General features: G+C 36.0%; 4 protein-coding genes, 1 long non-coding RNA gene and 1 pseudogene across 5 annotated transcripts; 4 read left to right on the top strand and 2 right to left on the bottom strand.

Annotated features, from left to right (window-relative positions):
- LOC104739759 lies at window positions 2483-3606 on the top strand. Its single transcript, XR_760061.2, has 2 exons — window positions 2483-2818; window positions 3096-3606. It is a non-coding gene; the product is annotated as an uncharacterized LOC104739759 (long non-coding RNA).
- Window positions 4664-6066, bottom strand: LOC104739758 (syntaxin-125-like). The gene is made up of 2 exons (XM_010460208.1): window positions 5408-6066; window positions 4664-5309 (listed from the first exon to the last, which is right to left on the bottom strand). The coding sequence occupies exons 1-2, from the start codon at window positions 5869-5871 to the stop codon at window positions 4877-4879; spliced, it is 897 nt and encodes a 298-aa protein (XP_010458510.1). The 5' UTR covers window positions 5872-6066; the 3' UTR covers window positions 4664-4876.
- Window positions 6305-7881, top strand: LOC104739757 (nucleolar protein 12). Its single transcript, XM_010460207.2, has 4 exons — window positions 6305-6501; window positions 6649-6754; window positions 7159-7282; window positions 7440-7881. Exons 1-4 carry the CDS (start codon window positions 6377-6379, stop codon window positions 7694-7696), a joined length of 612 nt encoding a protein of 203 aa, XP_010458509.1. The 5' UTR covers window positions 6305-6376; the 3' UTR covers window positions 7697-7881.
- LOC104739756 lies at window positions 8554-9936 on the top strand (annotated as a pseudogene).
- Window positions 13626-15074, top strand: LOC104739755. Its single transcript, XM_010460206.2, has 2 exons — window positions 13626-14293; window positions 14456-15074. Exons 1-2 carry the CDS (start codon window positions 13720-13722, stop codon window positions 14851-14853), a joined length of 972 nt encoding a protein of 323 aa, XP_010458508.1. The 5' UTR covers window positions 13626-13719; the 3' UTR covers window positions 14854-15074.
- Window positions 15129-17469, bottom strand: LOC104739754 (transmembrane protein 184 homolog DDB_G0279555). Its single transcript, XM_010460205.2, has 4 exons — window positions 17284-17469; window positions 16625-16892; window positions 16095-16508; window positions 15129-15472 (listed from the first exon to the last, which is right to left on the bottom strand). The coding sequence occupies exons 2-4, from the start codon at window positions 16886-16888 to the stop codon at window positions 15266-15268; spliced, it is 885 nt and encodes a 294-aa protein (XP_010458507.1). The 5' UTR covers window positions 16889-16892; window positions 17284-17469; the 3' UTR covers window positions 15129-15265.

The raw sequence follows: 17551 nt of genomic DNA, 5'->3' as shown, positions 1-17551 counted from the left end.
TCTTAGTCTTTGCATCTCTTTGTTGTACCTCCTGGTTTCAAAAATCACATCCATTAATTTTTACACCTTTTAAATCACACCTCCTTAGTCTTTGCATCTCTTTGTTGTACCTCTTGGTTTCAAAAATCACATCCATTAACTTTTACACCTTTTAATTTCACACCTCTATGTGTTACACCTCTTTGTTGTACCTCCATGTTTCACATCTATTAATTTTTACACATTTACATTTCACACCTCTATGTCTTACACTTCTTTGTTTATTATATATAAACTTTTCTTGACTACATAAACAAGTTTCGAACAATTGTTTTCTGAGTACTAAAGAATTTTATTATTGAAATGTTTTTTAACTTTCAAGCATCAATCTCTGATTCAAGGTAATTTAATATTTTTGCTGCGAATGACCTGTAATGTTTCTCGGTTAGATTATTATTATNTTTATATATATTCTTATTTTAACCTATTTATTTTTTCTAACAAACATGGTATAAATGTTAATTTTTTTTTGTTTGTAGGATGTCCATTAGATGTTCATGATCCAGGTTAGTTTACATTTTTTGTAAATAAATTTTTTAAAATTTTTAGTTGAATTATAATTTCTTATACTTTCTGGGTATCAAACATTTTGATAATATATAGAAATATTACAAATGAGCATGGAAATAGAGTGCCGAAGAAAAAGCCAAACATACTTGTGACAACACAAAATTAAATTCTAGAAAGCGTAAGCACGACCAAATGACAAGTCAAGTTAGAAAGAAAAGATCTACTAAAGGTAACTTATTTAGTCTTTGATGACTTTCTAATCTGTATATACAACTTTTTTAAAACATAATGTATAACAGTCATTTTTAGAGTGATCTGGAATCTGCCAAAAAAAAATACAAGAAATTTATAAAATTAGTGTTTAACCTAAAGAAGAGAACATCAAAAGGTGAGATATTATTATCACCTGTTTCACCACATCGACTTCGTTTTCGCTGTGTTTATTGAAAAACATGATGGTACTGATTCATAGACATAAATGGGAAATCAAATAGAGGGAGATGCAGCCTGGAAGGAGAGCAGCCGACACGTGGAATAGGATGGATTGGGAGAGACCAACATAAAATCCTCTGTTCTATATTTAATTAATTTTTTGAACTTTTGTAGTTTAATTGAATTGCTTTGATTGAATAGCTGATGAGTGTACAAGTTTTGTCTATATGCATTCTTAGTCTGTTACGTCTTGATTTTTTTTCTTTTCCAAAGAGGAATATGTGATTTGAAGCAAATATTACAAATCCATGTATCAAATGTGTTAGTAGGAAATAAGGCAATCAAGATTAACCCATTAAAAGGGAGGAAAGAAGGGGGTCTTTTGAGGGAAAACGTGAGACCAACATGCATGTAACTGTGGAAAGCATTATAGCCAAATATATATCTCTAAAAGTTGTAGCTGAAGAATGTGAGTTACTCTATACTAACCAATTAGGTTTGATTGGTCGGTCATATAAAACTTGGTTTTGTACATATCTAAAAGTGAGAGAAAAAAACATCCACAAGCATAAGTGAAATTTTATATATGGTTAAAAGTAATGTTCATAGTAAATCATTTGTATACAAACTCCACTTGCTTACAGCATCGGAATATTGATTGTGATTTGTGAATCAGTAATCTATGGAAAGAGAAATCGCGTATCAAAGTGAAGGGGAAACGAAACTCAATCCAGCCATCTACTCTGATCTCAATCTTCGACCTTCCTTCGACAAGTGGCATTTAGTATTTTCTCGATACAGTAAATAAACCAAGAGATAAGCAGCCTCGTATGTATTTCGATTGATAATGATCAACAACAAAGACAATTTCTAATAGCGAATTAAGAAAGGATACCAATATATAGCACCATATGGTCGGAGACAAACATAAATGAAATTTTATATATGGTTAAAAGTATTGTTCATAGTAAATCAAACTCTAAAAAAAGCTCACTTTTGTGTGTGACAACATAAAATATAATAACATTGAAATGAATTTTTGGCTTTTTAATCAGCAGAAAGCAATAGCAAGAAGTGAAAATGATCAAATTGATTGATAAAAAAAAAAATTTATGATGAATTACAAATGTTAAATTTCAATTTAGGATTTCACCTTTCCGTGCGGCAACACACGGATCACTTTCCTAGTAGTAATAAAATACAATTGACAACGATACGTAAGAAAATAATATAGGGAAATTTTAACTTGGTATAGATATATAAATGTTTATTCATATTTTTAGTAAAGTTATTGTTTTGTACTTGATAATAGAATATATGGCTGTATTCTATGTGGTCATGCGGTTATATAAGAGCATCTCCATTCGTTGTATTTTAAGCAAAGTTGTTAGTTTGAAAAGTTAAAAAAAAAAAAAAAAATTAAAAATCTTAATTAACTAACAATCGATCGTTATCTAAAGAGACTTTAGAAACGATGCTTATCTAACACGTACGTGTCAGCTTCTGAGTAAAATGTCAGGGAAAAAACAAAAAAAAAGAAAAGCCGTGTTTTTCTTTCTTCCATCTCGCTGTCGTCTTTTTCTCGTTTCCTCGATGAAGATTGAGGAAGAGTTTCGTCTTGATTGAGGAAGGAAACTCTTCTTACATCCATCCTGATCATTAGCTGAATTTTTCGGCTTGATTGAGGAAGATTAATTTTTGGCTTGTATAGATCAGTATGATAGCCAATGGGTTTCGGTGAATTTGAGCAACTATGATGAATCAACTATTCGGGAAACCCAAGCAGGAGTCTAATTTTGTTAACGATGTATGTTCCAATTTAGACAATCTTAAGGAGGTATGATTCAATTTCTACACTTCTCTCTGTTGTCAATCAACGTTTGATTTGGAAAAAATCGATCTTTGAAAGTGATCTCTCTACTGTTTGTTTACTAGTTTTGATCTATTTGGTTAAGACTAGAAATTCGTTTTTTTTTTTTTTTCATTTGTAAACACCATATAGTTGACTGTAAATTGAATTGGGGATTTCAAGTTTTTGTTTATGTTTGCTGTACTTTCTCATGGTTGTTGCTTGTTGCTTGTTGCTTATTATTATGTTTGTTTGCTCCTCACAGACGCTTGAAATGCTAGAGAAAAAGGAGACAATACTCTTGAAGAAGGCTGGTCAAGAGGAGTGATGCTTAACTTGTGTTCGTATACGCAGATAACTCGTCTGACGCTTCTTAGCGATCAGTTGCATTCAACTCGCATAGCATTTGTTGAATTTGCTCTGGCGAGCTCTTTTCTCCATGGGTGTAATGTTTACTTTTGCTCATTTTACTGATGAAAACAGTGTCATAATACATTCCCTATACTATTTAATTTCTTTCTCTCGAATGTAATGTTTGATTAAGGGATGAAAGATGACTTGGCATTGTTTTCAGCTGCAAACTCAGAAACTTATACTTGTTTTTGTTTTTGAGTGAACAGATAGAGGTAGATTCGATACATAGAGTGTATTAGAGGATTGTTTTCATGTTGGATTATGACATTGTTGTCATGTTGTTGCTGAACATTGGAGGATTGCAAGTGATAACTCCTCCTATAGCTGTTTTTGTTGGTTCTCATGTCATTGTGATTCCTGTACAGACCCTGCAATCATCTCTGCAGTCACTTGTTCATGTCAAGCTTTCTCATGTTATTGGGTTTCACAGAATGACAAGCCAACTCTATTGCTTATAGTTCCTCGGATCATATTTGTGGTGATACTATCTTTTAATGGCAATGCCATGAAGTTAAGAACTGTTGGTTTGCTCTTTGTATCATTGCCATGGCCTCTAGAGAATCATCACATGAAGTTAAGAACTGTTGGTTTGCTCTTTGTCTACTGTCTGCTATCTCAACTGGATCTAAATTTGGTTTTAATATCTTCTTTTTCTTCTCACGGTAAGCCCGTCAAAGACACCAGTGAGGCCAAGAATCACGTCCACAAACTAGAAGAGAGACCCGACTAGCTGGCGTTTCAGAAGAGAGATGACTACAAACATTTTATTTCCTTCTGCAAATTTTTTTTTCTATCTGTTAACCCTATTTAAAGTACAACCAATGGACCCATAAAAATATAAAGTTTCTTAAGAAGTTGTTATTTTCACTTTTATCCAAAATTTACAATTACAAAATTTTAAACAACTTTGGTAAGACTCCACCAATGGAGATGCCCTAAGGTCCTAACGATGTNTAATAGCAGTAACAAAGAATCATCCCCTTTTTTTTTTTTTTTTTTTTTTTTTTTTGGACAAACGGTTTGAGATAGTTACATTAACTTACCTTTTTACAATGCATATACATGCTTCCCTCTAACATATCAGCAATTCAGCATCAATGATTCACACAACATTGAGCCTGTTCGTTAAGTTGCCACAGCAACCACATCCTGCGACTAAAAATATAAAGGTTGCCGGAGTTTAAAACAAGTTGTCGCTTCCATTAAATCCTTGAAATGAATCGCCGCTTCCGTTAAAACAAGTCGCAGCGGCAGTGTAACTATCGCTTGTTTTTCATGGCGATATATGATACACCGGTATTCTCCGTAAAAGTAGCCGCAGCGGCAGTTTTGACGTTTATGTGGTCATGTTAACATTTAAATTTTGGCCGCCGGAAGGAGACGCAGCGGCAACGTAACGAACATGCTCATTGTCACATAAACACTAAGAATGGAGATATACCCAAAAATATAGGATGTCAAAAGATTTACAATAATAATAACGAACCGGTTTTCAAAAATCTCTACAATTTTTTTCCATGGTTTCACCGTAATCTAACTATCCCCCGTTCCATATTGAAAAGGAAACAAAAAAAGAGGAGAAAAACAAGCAAAGAGATGATTTTGAGAATCAAGTGTAAATCTTTTGCAAATTCACTTCAACAAGAGCATTATGTGAGGTAGAAGGGGAATGAGAAGGAGGACAAAGATGATGATAAAGAGGATGATGGCGTAACAAGTCCATTTCCTCGAGCTCTTTTGGTATTCCCTTGCGTCTTGGAGCTGATCAGTCCCTCTTCTCACAAACGAGCTCGCTTTTGCAACATGGCTCTCTATGTTGTTCAGTTGTTGCCCTTGAGCTTCCACTAGAGCCGCCATGTCCATGAAAACTTGGTGCAGCTCCAGTAGATTCTTCTCTATCTCCTTCACTGCATCATGTCTCTCTTGGATCTCAGATACTGTGTCTAGGATTTGACCTCTTCCTTGGTCTTGAATCGCTTTTTGGAGAAAATTCTCGCTCTCACCGCTTGCAATCAAGTTATCAATTGTTTGCTCATCCGCTTTCTCTCCAGTTATTGTGAAATACCTGCACCAATTCTAACAAAATCACATATCTTGCGAACCAAGAAAACAAACAAGAGCAATAGCTTGCAATATAAGAAACCTAGGGGAAAAAACAAAGACCTGCGTTCTACAGTTTCCTTATACTCAGCGTTCATACGGGCACGTAGACCTTGGAAACTATCCATCAAGTCCTTAAGCTTCTTCCCAAGACCACTAACCACAGACGATCGAGTCCTATCCGTTGACGAACCAGGCCCACAACCAGGGACATTACGGCTATTAGCATTAGCTTTCTCTAAGGCTTCGAGCTTCTGCTTAATGAGTTTGACCCTTTTAAGGACCAGAGCTACGTCTCCATCCATCTTAGCTCGTAACTCCTTCACCTTCTTGGCATTGTGCACCGTCTTGCACTCTTCGTTCTCGTCTTGAAGCTTCTTGTAAAGAGTCTCGACTCCTTTCATGTCATCCTTCACACTCTCAACATCCTCGAAGAATTTGTCGAGGTTCATCGTTTCTTGACCTGCCTCAACATCCCCCAGTTGAGCTTGGTTCCTCTTGAATGAATTAGAAAATAAATCGTTCATTTTCACTTTTTTTTTTTCTTTCTCTGGCTTAATTATGTACAATTTTTTTTGGTTTTTTTTTTTTTTTTTTTTTTTTTTTCTTTTAACGCTTTTGTTCAAAAGCAATAGTTTCTGATGATGAACATCAACATCGTCATCCTCTGTATGAGAGAGTACGAGGAAGAAGATGCTTAGGAAGTTTTTTGTTTTCTTAAATTTGAGTGGAAAAGAAAAAACTCAAGTTTTGTTGGAAGGTTTATTTTGTTTTATTAGAATGAGAGACACAAGCCACTTTTGGTAGTTGTCCAAAATTAGTCAATGGCATAACTTCTCTTAACCAAATTAGCTTACTTCGGTCAATGACGTTATCACCCTTCTATTGGGCCTAACCTAAAGCCCAATTAGAAGTCCAATTTTGCGTTCCTGCTTCTTCTTCTTCTTCTTCTTCCTTTCGACTTGGCTTTGATTAAAACCTCACAAACCCTAATTTTTGACCTGAAACGTTTCGTTTCCGAAGTATCCGGCAATGAAGGTAAACTTGGGTGATGAGGAGCCGGGTTCACTGGCAACGCCGGCAAGAGGTAGGCACATTGGGAAGAGAGCTCTCAGGAACAAAAGCCTCACCGTCTCTTTTGACGAGAAAGATCTCAAGTATGTATTAAAAATTCTAAAATTTACTGCTTTTGAATCTCTCCCTAATCGGATTTCAGAGTCGAAATACTCAATCTGGGTATCTTGAATCGTTGTTTGTTCGTGAAAATTAGTTCATTTTTCTGATATATGTTGTTTTGTTGGTAGGGATTTTGTGACTGGTTTTCACAAGAGGAAGAAGAAGAGAAGAAAGGACGCTCAGAAGCAGCAGGAGGAAGCTATTAGGCGGAAACGAATCGAGGCTCGTAAGAAGGTATGATGAGCATATGGAACTGTTGCTTCTCTTTGTATATCTTCTTCTTTATTCTAATGTGTGTCATTCGTCATCCATGCGTGTTACAAGATTAGTCTTAAATTCCTAGTTTTAGCTAAATTTTATGATTTATGGGAGTTTTGAATCACTATCTTTTTTAGTAAAGAGGTTGTGCCATGAGCTTGTTCTGATTCATTTCAATGGGAATTGAATTGTTTCTTTTGTTTTGAATGCAAATATTAATCCAAAATGTTAACATCTCTTAGTAAGGAATGCTCCTATTGACCTTTTGGTGGTGGATAATATGCCAGAATGATTGTTAATGTTCAGTCATTTGTATTATGTCGACATTGAGAGGTCGTCTTATTTCGTGTTGCTCTGAGTCTTATATCTGAGCTTTGCAGAGGAAATTGGAAGAGCTAATGGTTTCGGGTCAAGGCGAGGATAATGAAAATGGGGAAGCTGAAGATGGTGAAGAGGATGGAGAGGATGAAGAATCAGAGCCTGATGCTTCAGCTTCAGCTTCTGGTATTGTTTTCCTAATCACATTAGTTTTCAGCATGAAGAAATTTCATCTTTCTGTTTTTTGGAACTGAGAAGTTGGAACATAAGCATTATTTAGTGTCTTTGCTTATATGCTGGCCTTTGGTCTGATATGTGCTGTGTTTCTTTGTGGATAAAAAAGGCACGACGATGTATGACACAGGGGAGCTGAAAGTAACTGTGACAACAAGCGAGATATCTCGTGAAGAGGAAGAGCCTGTTCGCAAGGAAAAGACCCAATCAACAGAAACGGGTTCCACGGCCAGAGCCTCATCAAAGCAGCATGTGCCTGTGAGGAAATCCAAACCCATGAAGCAGAGCAGGAAACGTTCAGGCACCAAAACTATGAAGAAAAGGGAGAAGAAGAAACAAGCAAGAGGGATTAAGACTTCGCGGTAGCAATATAGATCATCTGTTGTCCTTTGAAAGTGATACTCTCGCAGCTCCTGATGGTTTGAATTCTCAAGATGTTCGGATCGGGTTTTTTATTCTGTGGTTGCAATTGTGGGTAGCAATCGGATACTGTTGAATCTTGTAGTAACGATCACATTTCTTAATCAAATTTTGTAATGTTTAAAGCCTTACTACTAAAAATCGCTTTACCGTTCTCATTAACTTGTCAACTCTCACTATACATTTGGTTTTATTGGTAGCCGGCACCAACTGCTGTGATTGAAGTTTAATCGCTGCGTTGGAGGCTGCCCGTTTTGATGGCTACCAATCGTCATTGCAGTTCAATGTTCCAATCAGAAACGGTTAAAACATCACAAACAACTGTTAATTTACCGAATCATTCTTCTAGTTTTGTACGTTGGAGGAGGATCCGATCGTGCATAAAAATCTTAGTAGTATATAGTCGGGAGAAAATAGAAATGGTAAGTACGTTACAAACAAATATGTTTGCATATCTTTCTAATTGAAAACGATCCTTCTTTCTTTTTTGTGTGTGTGTCGACTGAAAGTGAAATATTTGTTGAGAGTAAGATAACGTTAAAAATAAGTGGTTTAGTGGTCACAACTTTGGAAACAATTGAATCAAAAGAAGAAAAAAAAAACCATTAGGTCGACTAAGAAAATTAGTAAATTACAATGTTTTTCATTTTGTTCCTTATTACAACATTTTATAGACTGCTGACACGTGGCCTTAAGAAAAAAACTCAAGTGACAGTAACACAACATAAAAAAAAAAAAATACAACTTCTTCTATCATTATCAACCGTCCATCTTCCAATTCTTAGATGATCCAATCCAATAGTGTAGGTTTAGTTATATAAGCCTAAAAAGCTCCACGCCTATATAAATCATCAACAGTGGATAGATCCACAAATCGGAAAATAAGAAAAAAAAAGAAAAAAGAAAAATGGTATCGTCGATGATATCGATCAAGGCGGCATTAATCTCCACCGGAATCGCCGCAATGTCTCTGTTTCTGAAGTACTCTGTTCCAATCCAGTAGATTTCTCCGTATCGAGATTCCCGATCCTTTGGTGTTCGTTTCTCTCGTGGCTGAAACCGCCGTACATCTTCGTCGCGTCCAACGTCATAATCACCATCATCATTGCTTTCTCCAAGTTTCACCAGAGCATCGAAGAAGACCAGGAGAAAGGTGAAGAAGACAACGAGATTTTACATTGTGGCGAATACGAGTCTCATCATCAGGTTGAGCCAATCTTCGTCACCCAAGCTCCTCCGCGGCGGCTAGAGACGAAGGGTGTGAATCTGGACACGGATTTCGATTTCGCGGCGATTATTCCACCGCCGATCCTCGTGGCGGAGGTGGAGAGATCGGAGACTGTGTACGAAGATAAAGACGAGGAGGAGGCGGTTTCGAAATCGGAGGTGAATCAAGTGGTGTCTATGATTGAAGAATCGGAGAATCTCACTCCGGCTGAGAAACCTCTGGTTTCGGTTAGTTCCGGTTACCGGAAACCGGTCAAAGCGATCTCGATAGGTACGGGGATAACGATGACGTCATTCTTTCTAACGGTTATATTTGTGAATTTTCACACTATGTCGACCGTGTAGGGGGGTAAACTAGTAATTTTCTTTCGAAGCCAAATTAAATGATTTTATTATCCTTGCAGGCGGTAATAAAAAGAAGAAGGCGTTGGGAGTGGTGAGACCGAAGCGGCACGAGACTACGATTGAGAACACGTGGAAGATGGTAACGGAGGTGGGTAAGTCAACGGAGTTGACCACTCGTTTCCGGAGATCCGACACGTTGGGGAAGTGAAACGACCTGTCTTGAGGAAAGCGGAGACGTTCAGGGACGTGACTAATCATCGACAGCCGTCGTCTACGCCGCCGGTGAAGATGAAGATGAAGAAGGAGATGTCGCCGAGTAGAGATGAGCTGAATCGAAGAGTTGAGGCTTTTATAAAGAAGTGTAAGGAAGAGAGGTTTGAATCTTTCAGATTGGAGAAAGAGTTTGTGGCTTAATTACATTAGCTAGAATGCGATATTGATTTAGCTCTTTTTGCGTCTTGAGTTAATTATCGTTTTTTAATTTACTTGAATGACGGATTAAGACAATCATCTCAAACTACTTTTTGTATGAGAATTTTGATTTTGGGCATTGAGCTAGCAGGTCTTGTTTGAATCATTGTATATGAAACAATGCAGAACATTGGAAATTTGATTATTTGATATCAAGAAGTTGTAGTAGTAAGCATTATCAAGTGAACTTGAGTGAAGAGCTTATATGCAAGAACAAGATCCAACCAACAAATATTACAAATTCTTGAAGCAGAACCGGGAACACTACATTCAACAACCCATTCAAAGCGATCAAGAAAATAGATAATGAGTAACAAGTAAGAGAGATAGACCTTTTGGTCACAATAGAGTTTCGAATTTCTGATTACTCAAAATTTATGGGAAACAAACAATCGGAGAATGTTATCAGAAAATAAAAAGTTTAGTGGTAAGTGGTATAACACATTTGTGGAAAAAAAGAGTTTGTTTTGTTTAAAGCTTCGATAGTGTCAAACACCACTTACAAATATGTGTTTTAATTCTGTTTTTTCTTAAAGCGTTTAGATTTTTATATGAGAAAAGACATATGTTAAGTATAAGGAAAAAAAAAAGTCAAACATCTTTGTTTTATCTATAAGACTAATAACAGGATACATGCTTACAAAAGTGTTAATTAGTTTTCCTTCCGATCTTCTATATGGTGTTTACTTTTTACAATTTGCAAATTAATATTTGTTTAAATGAGTAAGTTGTATATTAACTTGGAAAAAATAAACATCAAACACTCTAGGCTTTAAATCTTGTTAGTTAGAGAAATCCCTTTATACTGGTAATAAACACTCACATAACGTTTTAAGATTTGTTAAAACGTTAAACACCATCTGAAAAATTAGAGACGTGTACATATGTCTAATTAATGACATGTTACGCTTTTATCAACAAAAAAATGACATGTTACGCCAATATATATATAGTAGTAGATCGAGTGAGGTTAATTCTAATTATAGAGAAATTGTTAGAGATTACCATATATATGCATGCCAAAAGGGAACGTTGCACACAAGCACACAAAATTTAGGACGTATTCATTATTCCGATCCATCGTTGGGCTTAATTCAAATGTTCACTGTCAAAAGAAACAATCACGTGTTAGATGTGACTCGTGACATATCTTGTTAAACTCCGGACAGGACAGTGAATGGTGCTTACGGATTTGCTTAGCAACGACTCTTCATCGATTAATAAACGACATGGGTCGATAATGACTCCATCGTTACGTGCAATCGTATGATTGGTCGTTTAACTATGGCGACATGTCAAAATTAACAAAACAAATTAACTATGGACGGGGCCAACTAACGGATCTTCTTGGATACTCTCTCCTCCAAAAACAGCTTCGACTCTTACTTACGCCGTGAAATCTAACGGCCGAACGTAAGACAAACTGGGCTACTCACTCTCACAACCACAGTTACATCACAGGGCAGTTGGATATGTTGTCGCGTTCTGTATTTCGACGAAGTTTCGTTTGTCTTCTCTTTTTTATGTCGGTAATGAACACATATTTTTTCTAATTATATCTTGTGCTAGATGAGATGTGAATCAAATGAAAAAGTATGATAGAATACTATTGTGGAAAGTCAAAAATAGCTTTTGAAAATTCTTACTGTCTAAGATCACAAAAGATGAATAATAATTATTCTAGCAAGATCTTTGTACTGTATGTTATATAGCAAGAATATTATGTACGTACATTTAGAAAAAATAATACATATATCAGAAATCTGGATTCATTTGAGAAATGAATTAATCCAATGATATTACTAGAAATCCTTAGGTAAAAATATAAGATAATGTTAATAACTATATTTTTTCAAAGGATAATCTAAAAATGATTTCACTTTTAAATGTTTCACATTTATTTATTCAATCCAAATAGAATCTAAAAAGAGACAATCGAATCAAACAAAGTTTAATTAAATTTATTTGACACTATTCAACTAGCTATATACGTTTGTTCTTTCGTGACAAGCTGCTATGATAACAAAACTCTTTAAGAATACCAAATAGCAACATGAGTATTTAAACAGACAATCAAAATAGTTGCATGGAAATTAAGAAAATCAACGCGAACATGGTATGATTGTTAATTTGATTATTTTTTAGACGAGTTTGAACATATTTACTTTTAACGTAGTTGTTACGAGTGAATGATTTTTTTTTCATAAAATGGTACAAGTAGTAAGACGTTCACATTGGTCAATAATTAAAAATGTGGTTATAGTTATATGATGGTGTCGTGTAACAAAATAGGCGTTAACACTTAAAATAACTTGACATGGAAAATCACATTTCCTTCTTATAACATGTAGATGTAGAATATATATCTATTTTCACACTTTTGATATTTTTATTTAATACATCAATAAAAAAAATTAACAAAAAGTAAAGAGCTTCTCTAGATATATTATGTATATGAGGAAAGGACATAAAGAATAATATCTGCGGTTTGAAGAAGCAGTAGTCGTAATTTCATCATTGCTCTAAGTGAAATCGATAGTGGTCGACAAAGAAAAAAGAAACTAAAATAGCAAAGAGTGGATAGCCACTTGAGACGAGTTGTAGTCTTGTAAAATTGACCTTTACCTTGGCTTGTTCTTAGTTCTTAGCTCTTAAGAAAAATATCTTTGTGGTTTTCCACCTTCAGAGATAGTTTTATTAAGATATCCTTCGTATTAATCCAATGACACAAGTAAGATCCTAGATCTCTGAAAAGATAATGTATCATAATAATACAATAATGTTACATGCGTTTTGGTGATATTTAATACTTAATTTGTCTTCTGGTAGAAATTAATCACTAATGATTAAAATATTTTGCTTTTTGATATCTGAAAATAAATTATTGGCATTTTTGACTAAATAAAATAAGACTAAATATATAAATAAATTAATTAATTAATGGAATTTCTTGTATCATCTTACAAACTTGAGATTATATACTAAACTTTATAGATCAAGTGATGTTTAAGCCGTTTTCCAAATGATATGATATTTTAGTATTATAATGCAAACATATTAGTATTTGTTTTACTTGATTGTCCTTATATATATGAAAGTTATAGTTATTAAAAGTAATATCGAATATTTATATTAGATATTTTACAACTTGTTTTGGTAAAGATATTTTACAACTAGTGTTTTAATTTGGTAAAGATATATAGTTGACAACTATTTGCAATACCACATTACTTATGATAAAAAAAGAACCTATAACTAGTGTTTTAATTTGGTATAATAAGTTATGAATTCGATCGCTCTACGCATATTCTTTTCTTTTGTCGACCTATACGGCTATATACATATATGTATTTTGTTTGTCTTTGAATTAACAACATACACGCAATATACCGTAAAACCTAACTAGAGGATATTAAGGCTTAAGAAAGACGTGGCTATACCGTGGGATCGTCGATTGAGAGAAACCATCGGAAACAAAAATAAGGAATTACAACGAATGGCCATACTAGGTTGACTAATAAGAGAATTTATTATTTAACGACGTAGAAAATAAAAAGAGAGAGGGAAACAATTATGAGATCAAATTCAAGAGATATTAAGTGTGGACACGTGAAGGTTGTGGTTACGTGTCGATATGCGATACGACAGAAACAATAAAATGTGTTATTCTCTACTCTTGTTCTGTTAATACACGGAGATGCACCTAGTGTATATAACTAAAACAATCATGTCCGTTCATTGCCCTATTCTCCAATCCAACGGTGTATATCAGAGATCTCATTGTCCCCTGCCTCACTCTTTAGCTCCCTATATAAATGAAGAGAATCAAGAAGAGTCAGAGCTAAGAGAAGCGTGTCAACAATACCATTACCACACACACTCCGATAAAAATATCAAGCGTTAGAGAGTGACAGTGACATATATATATGGCGTCGTGGATGAAGGCGGTGCTAATCTCTACTGGTTTCTTGGCCACGGCTATGCATCTAAAAGTCATTGTTCCCGTGGCTGTAGATTTCTCACAAGCTCCGATCCTTTTGAGCTCTTTTCTCACGTGGCTGAAACCACCGTATCTCTACGTCATCACCAACGTCATCATCGTCGTTATCTTTGTTTCTTCAAAGTTTTTCCGGAGTACTGTCTCCTCCAGCAAAGACTACGAGGTTTCTTACAGTGGCGACAATAAGTTTCAGACTGATCATCATCATCAGCAGCAGCAGAGCGCCCACCGGGCTCCTCTAAGACGGCGGAAGGAGACGAAAGATTCAGATTTCGGTTTCGTCGCCAAAGTCTCGGCGTTGATCGTCGTTAAGGAGCCGGAGGTTGTGTATGAAGAGAAGGCCGAGAGGGTAGTAGAAGCTGCTGCAACGGTAGAGGAAGAGAAGAGGTGTTTAGTGGTGGTGACCAAATCGGAAATATCACAACCTCAGGTGTTGGAGAAGCCTCTGGTTACGGCTCGGATCGGCCAACGCAAACCGGTGGTTAAGACCACACCAGCAGGTAATTCAATTTTAATATTTTAATGTATAAAAATAATTGAGAAAGACATCACGTCATACGAATTTTAGATATTTAAAATATCTAAAAACACTATTTGTTTGTTTAAAAAAAAAACTTTTAAAACACTATTTGTTAAAAGGGTAATTTCGTAATAATTTTCAGAGAGGAACTCAGTGAGAGCGTTGAGAGTGGCGAAACCGAAGAGGAACGAGACGTTAGAGAACACGTGGAAGATGATCATGGAAGGGAAGTCAGCGCTTCCGTTGACTAGTTACTACAAGAGACCTGACACGTTCGGACTTGACGAAGAGACAACAAAACAGTCTAGTGTTCTAAAGAAATCGGAGACGTTTAGTGACAGGACTAATTGTTATAACCAGTCTATGGCGGCTATGCTGCCGCCGCCTCCGCCGGTGAAGTTGGTGAAGAAGGTGAAGGTGTCACGGAGTCGGGATGAGCTGAACCGGAGAGTAGAAGCGTTTATAAAGAAGTGTAACGACGAGAGGTTCGCGTCGATGAGACTGGACGATGAAGTGGATCGTCGTGGTCTTTCGTATTAAAAACTAGTATTACGTTTTTTAAATATTTATTTTTTTGGTTGTACTCTTTTCAATACGACAATAACAAGTGAACAAAAGTAGAAAGTCACGGACAAACAAAATCTCTTATTGGTAGGTATTTGATTGGATAAGGGTGGCTCATCCATCACCTTGTGTGATATTTCATCTTAAAGTTGACAATGTAATTAACGTCATTGAATAGATCTTTTCTTTCTTCGTAATCTATTTTTATAATGACGCTTTTTCTGAGTCGGGTCTTAAATAACTAATTCCGTAATTAGAATGCTCTTTCTTTCCTAATATGAGAATACAAAAAGCAAAAAGATACATTATTTAATCACTATGGTGTTTGTAACAGAACATCAATAACATTCACATTAACCACACAAAAAAAGAAGAAGAAAAAAGCGCATCAATCCCTCTTATTCATTCGCATCTTAGCTTCAGTTTCTCCACTGTAAGGAGCAACGTGAAATGCGTACTGTTGAATGACGGAGAAGACGATCATCTCAAGACACACAAGCACGTTTTGCATAGCTTCCTCAATCTGCTCCACCTCCAGCCAGAAATGATGCGACTTTATTACTCCCATTTTCACTAATATCTCCAGCACTATTCCCTGTACAATACACATCTCCCATGTCAGAATTAAGAAACCGAACTCAGGATTCATATTGCTAGATACTAACACTTCCCAAGATAAGAGAGAAAAACAATGTGCTAAAGACATGAAATGCATTACACTTTCAGAAAGTTCAATTACTTGATCAAATGCAGTGGTGATCCTAAAATTCTATTGAGATTTTGCTAGTTTGTATCAAGGACCAATCAACAAGTTTTAAATGGCTTTGGTTCGCTATACCCAGACCGTATCTTATTACCAAACTCCTAGACCAACGAATAACCTTTTCAACCTTCAGCTCTCAACTAGATAATGTGAGGCCTATTGCTGAGCTGACAAAGCTACAAATTCCCTATTATAATAGTCATACACTAGCCTTCAACAAGATAATCTTAATAGTCTAATTCATGAAAGAGAAATAAGACGGGAAACTGCCCTTCAAACATCTTAGGATATTCTAGAGACTACTAAATATGTATCTTTCCATTATCTTTATCAGCAGAATGAAGAGAAATCCGAATTTCTTTCTCATCAGAAACAGTTTGATGAATGAAGAAGCTAGTAGACAAAGAACTACTGATCTGGTAGGCAAAAGAAAAGTCACAAACTATGTATTTACCTGCCAGAAGCAGAAGAAGACTACCCCTTGGACGCACATGAACTTCGTAAGTGGCTTATGAGGCTCCAACTCTTTGACAAAAACATGGTAGAATTTCACTAAAGAATACAATGCCAGGGAAACCGATATATTCAGAACGACGGTGAAAATCCAGCTCAACCACGCTGGATAAATCCCGAGGATCTGTAGTGTTATCATTAAGAAGGAACACACTGGGCGGATAATACAAAACTGCCATGTCCATTGCTTGAGCTGTTTCAGTGTGCGGTAATCCAGATGCATGGTGCGGGGCACGAAAAGAGTCATTGGAAAGGAATGGTGGATCTCTCTCCCTTTGTATTCATCAGGGATAATCTGTGCGCTCATCGATATGTTTACGTAACTATACATCAAAGACAAGAATGTAGCAATGACCTGAAAACAAACAGAGCAAATACAACAAATCAAGAAACAGCTAGAGAGAGAGAGAGAGAGAGAGAGAGAGAGAGAGAGAGAGCCAATGTAGGGTAATGAAACTAGAAGAAACCTACAAGTGCCTCATAGCAATCCTTAACGGCGTCTAGAAACATGAAGAAGGGTTTGCTTCCCTTAGCATCTAACAAACCAACAAAAGAGTTGATGGAATAAACAGGAGCCATAAGTATGATAATAATAATGGCTCTCTGTTCTTTAGGGTTCTTCCAGTAAAACAAATGCTGGGATATGAGCTGCATGGTGAAGTGCATCGAGAGCAAAACACAGAACATGGCTCCCATCACCGTGATCTCCGCAGGTGATAGAGTAGATAGATCCATCGTTCTGCATCAAAGTGAAACAATTTTAAATACACAACACTCATCCTGATTCCCACAAAACTGAACAATGTTTTGAATTCCAAACACATATGTTGTAGGCGGCACAATTAGATAAAGTGTTTATTATAGATTGAATAGTAACTAAATCATCCCTGAGACACAAGAAATTACCAGTGATTGATAAGCTAGTAAACTCACTGCTCACTACTTTGTAGCAAAATTAGCTTACAGATCTTAATACTGTGAAGACCCAGAATCAAATCAACTATAATATTCCCAAATCAAACGACGAGAAAACTGAATCGGGCTAAAAAGGTAATTACTTTGGAAATCTACTCAGGAACACTGAATTTGGAAAGATGAACATAGTCGATAGAGAGAGAGAGAAAGCAAACCTGATTGAAACAAGTGGGAGACTATCGAAGAAGACGATTCAAGTTGAGAACTTCACCGTATTTGTGATGGTGCTACGATTCTTCAATGTTGATTAGGAGGACCAAAAAAAAAGAAGTAACCAGAAGAAGCTGTTCATCTTTGACCGGTTAAAAGACTCAGAGCCAAGTCTTGTGCGACCGAAGAAAGTCACCGAAGAAGTCCTCCGTCGTAATTAACCGGCCGGTTTGGTTTGGTTGGTTTTAAATTTCGTACTGAATTTCAATTCGG

Source organism: Camelina sativa, chromosome 14 (genome assembly GCF_000633955.1).
Source record: "Camelina sativa cultivar DH55 chromosome 14, Cs, whole genome shotgun sequence".
In the NCBI taxonomy this organism is placed as follows: Eukaryota; Viridiplantae; Streptophyta; class Magnoliopsida; order Brassicales; family Brassicaceae; genus Camelina; species Camelina sativa.
Note: the sequence above shows the minus strand (reverse complement) of the source record. Positions and strands in the feature narration are given on the sequence as shown.